We start from the raw sequence: 4430 nt of genomic DNA on the forward strand, positions 1-4430 counted from the left end.
GACAGAAACATTGATCGGTTGCCTTCGGTACGCTCCCCAACCAGGGATCAAACCCGAAACCCAGGCATGTGCCGAAAGAAAAAAACCCACATGAATGGGGAAACTGTCCAGGCTCCTTCTTCTCACTGGGTGCTGGAAAGAGCCACACTTGAAACCCAACTATAACAAAGCCAGCAACCTTTCAGAGCACAGGTGAGGCCCAACCAGCTGAGCCGTGCTGGCGGGTGATCTGTAGCCAGTGTTCAGGACCTAAACTTTAGGTCACTGAGCCCCTCAGTGTCTGTGAGCTTGGTCCTGACTCTATTTTGTGCCTCTATCTTGATTTTTCTTTTTCCTTTCGTTCCTATTTCCTGTGCTACATGTTCCACATGCCTAAGCCACCTGACATTCTTTTGGAGACAGGACAGAGGGTATATACCAACCTATCATCTGTGATTTGATCTTAGAGGGCAAGTGTTCACCTATCAGCCCTGCACTCTCCAATAGGGTCACATTGGTGGCTGCTAATGGTTTGAACTGAGATAAGTATAAGCATCAAATACGCACTAGATTTCAAAACTTCACACAAGAATCTTAAAAATAATGTGAACTATACCATGCTCGATTTTTTATGTTGATTTCGTATTGAATTTTTGGAGGTGTTGGGTTAAACACGATATTATTAACATGAAGGCCACCTGTTTCTTTTTACCTTTTGAAATAAGGTCATGAGAACATTCACAACTAGAAACACGGCTCACATTTGTGTTTCACGTGACTGGACAGCACTGATCTACAGTGTCTTTGACCCCCGGAAACGGCTTTGCAAAAAATCAGGCCGATTTTAGGGCAGGGAAAAAACTCTGTATGAGACTATAATGATGGATACATGTCATTATACATGTGTCCAAACCCATAAAATCTACAAAACCAAGAGTGAAAACTAACGTAAACTGTGGACTTGGGGTGGTGTGTCAATGTTGGGTTATTGATTATCAATATGCACCGCTCTGGTGGGAGATGTGGGTAATGTGGGAGGCTCTGCAGGTGTGGGAGTAGGGGAAGGACATATGGGAAATCTCTGCATCTTCTGCTCAATGTGGTTGTGAACCTAAAACTGACCTGGGGGGGGGGGGAGGAATACCTTGAAAAAAAATCAGGCTCTTGAGCATGTTAGTCACCTCCGCTAGGAAGCCTTCCTTGACTGCTTCAAACTAAAGAAGGAAACCCTGTGACACACGCCATGGCTCCTGATTCTTGTCTTTCTTGTGCCTGCCTATGTGTCCATCTTCCCTGCCGGCCGGAAGCCCCTGAAAGCAGGAGCTGTGCGGCTGGCTCACCATCCCCTCCCCAGCCCCGCTCTATCCCTGTGACTATCCACTCCAATTCCAAAGGTAATGAACCAGAAACCTAGGGAGGCTAGGAGATTTGCCCGGAACAAGGGTTGGCAAAAGACAGCCCATGGGCCTGAACTGGCCACCTATTTTTTTGTCTGGCCCATGAGCTAAGAAGAGTTTTTACATTTTTCAATGGTTGGAAAAACTCAAAATAAGGTGACTATTTTATGACACATGAAAATAATTTGAAATGCAAATTTCAGAATACATAAAGATTTATTGGCTCATTGCTACATCGGCTTTTGCATTACAGGACAGGGTTCAATAGTCGTGACAGAGACTGTCGGGCCCACAAAGCTAAAAATGTGTGCTACATGGCCCAGTGCAAAAAGTTTGCTGATCGCTGGTCTCAGACCCGGCCTTTCCCCCAAGCCCCTTTCCCCTTCCAACCAAATCCAGAGCTGCCTCCTCCCCACTCCCCAGCGAGCTAAACGCTACCTGCAGCGAGAAGGGACTCATCCTCAGAGGTGACCAGGAACCCCACAGCTTCCGGAAGCTTCCCCAGCAGGCTGTCTCCTTCAGAGGAAACCTGCACAAAGTCAAATATCCCTATCAAGCATTTCCATAGGCTTAAGGGTTCAGGGTCAAGAGCTTGACGCAGGGCTGTTACCAGCAATGTGATCCTAAGCACATTCCTTAAACCCTGGTGCCTCAGTTTCCTCATCTGTGAAATGGGTGATGAAACCAGGACTGCCTCACAGGGCTATTGTGGGCTAAGAAGTGTGTAGAACGGTCCCCTCACCCCCCACCCCCAGGCACACAGTCAGCTCTTCCAAAGTGCAGGTATTATTATTGTTGACATTGTTATTGTTGTTGTTGCAATAAACTCAGGGACCTGGAGAACATCCTAGCATTTGTTTTCTGCCCCAGAGGAGGTCTGGAGATCTCAAAAATCAAAACACAAGGCCGAGCCAGAGGAAGGAAGCACTGTTCTCCCCAATCACAAGTCGCAGAAATGAGCCAATTTTGATCAAATCTAAGAGGGAGATTCATTCATGAACCCTGATTCTCAGCCCCAATCCAGCTATTGGGTTTTGAGTGCCTGACTGCCATCAGCCCGGGTGCCAAAAGCATTACATTCATTATCTGCTGGGGCGAGAGGGAACAGGACACGTGGGCAGCCCAGGAAAGCGAGTCCTTTGCACCTATTAGATTTTTAAATATTTGTTCAACATTTATTTAGCAGGTGCAGGAGAAAGTGAATTTCTCTATGGATGTTACTGCTGATATTTTTAAACACATGATTTTTTTTAAGTAAACTTTTTAACAATATATTTTTATTGATTTCAGAGAGAGGAAGGGAGAGAGAGAGACAGAAACATCAATGATGAGAGAGAATCGTGGATCGGCTGCCTCCTGCACGCCCCCCACCCCCCCAACCCACACACACACTGGGGATCGAGCCCACAACCTGGGCAGTCCACAGGCCAATGCTCTATTTATTGAGTTAAACCAGCTAGGGCTAAACACATGATTCTTTTATTTTTATTTTTTTTAAAGGGTATTTTTTTAAAAAATATATTTTATTGATTTTCCACACAGAGGAAGGGGGAGAGACACAGAGCTAGAAACATCGATGAGAGAGAAACATCAATCAGCTGCCTCCTGCACATCTCCTACTGGGGATGTGCCCTCAACCCAGGTACATGCCCTTGACCGGAATCGAACCTGGGACCTTTCAGTCCGGAGGCTGACGCTCCATCCACTGAGCCAAACCGGTTTCGGCTCTTTTATTTTTATTTATGTATTTTTAATCCTCACCCAAGGAGTGAGGATCTTTTTTCCATTGATTTTTTAGAGAGAGGGGAAGGGTTGGGAGGGAGAAAGAGGAGGAGAAGGAGAAAGAGAGAGAGACAGAGATAGACAGAAACATCGATATGAGAGAGACACATCCATGGGTTGCCTCTCACATACACCCTGACTCGGGGTGGGGATGAAACCTGCAACCCAGGTACATGCCCCTGACTGGGAATCAAACCCAGGAACCTCTCCACTAAGCATACCAGCCATGGCTAAACATGTGATTCTTTGAAAACTTAAAAAATTAAACAATAATACTGTATAAGATATTTTTTTAAAAAGAAATATCCAGCCCTCGCTGGTTTGGCTCAGTGAATAGAGTGTTGGCCTGTGGACTGAAGGGTCCCTGGTTCAATTCCAGTCAAGGGCACATGCCCGGGTTGCAGGCTCGATCCCCAGTGTGGGGCATGCAGGAGGCAGCTAATCAATGATTCTCTCTCATCATTGATGTTTCTATCTTTCTCTCCCTCTCCCTTCCTCTCTCAGCCGCCCAAAGCAGAGAAGGACCTGGCCCTAAATGTCAATAGTGCCGGGGCAGGGGGTAGCATAGCGGTTAAGAGCATGGATCCTGGAGCTCAAATCCCACCTGTGAGCCTCTCCGTGCCTCAGTTTACCTATCTGTAACAAAGAAAACGGCAGCAGCTACTTCTTGGCATTGCTTTGAGGGTTAAATAAGTTAACAAATAGAAAGTGCCTGGAATAATGCTTAGTACACAGCGAGCACTACCTGAAAATTTGTTGTAATTTCCATGAAGACAGCTCTAGCCCTGGAGTTGGCAAATCTTCCCTGTAATGGGCCAGATAGTAACTATTTTAGACTTTGTGGCCATATGGTCTCAACTTTGCCGTTATGGCACAAACACAACCATAGACAGCATATAAACAAACTAGAGGCCCAGTGCACAAGACCTGTGCACTGGGGGATGAGGGTGTCCCTCAGCCTGTCCTGTGCCCTCTTGCAGTCTAGACCCCTTGGGGGATGTCCGCCTGCTGGCTCAGCCCCAATTCCCTCCGGGGACCTGGCCTAAGCCGGCAATCAGACATCCCTCTCACAGTCCAGGGCTCTTGCAGTCCGGGACCCCTCACTCCTTACCGCCCGCCTACAGCGGAGGTGGGAGAGGTTCCTGCCAGCACCACTGAGCTTGCCAGCCCTGAGCCTGGCTTCTGGCTCCCCCATAGGGGGAACGCACTGACCACCAGGGAGCAGCTCCTGCATTGAGCGTCTGCCCCCTGGTGATCAGTGCATGTCATAGC

The 4430-nt window shown here is 47.5% G+C and overlaps 1 protein-coding gene across 1 annotated transcript in view; it reads right to left on the reverse strand.

The window, feature by feature from the left end:
* Positions 1-4430, reverse strand: part of NWD1 (NACHT and WD repeat domain containing 1) — a 115386-nt gene that overhangs the window by 11153 nt on the left and 99803 nt on the right. Inside the window, exon 15 of the mRNA XM_006768436.2 lies at positions 1815-1905. Coding sequence (XP_006768499.1) covers positions 1815-1905 — 91 coding nt within the window. The remainder of the gene's footprint in view (positions 1-1814; positions 1906-4430) is intronic.

The sequence above is a fragment of the Myotis davidii genome, unplaced genomic scaffold (genome assembly GCF_000327345.1).
Source record: "Myotis davidii unplaced genomic scaffold, ASM32734v1 scaffold1203, whole genome shotgun sequence".
NCBI lineage: Eukaryota > Metazoa > Chordata > Mammalia > Chiroptera > Vespertilionidae > Myotis > Myotis davidii.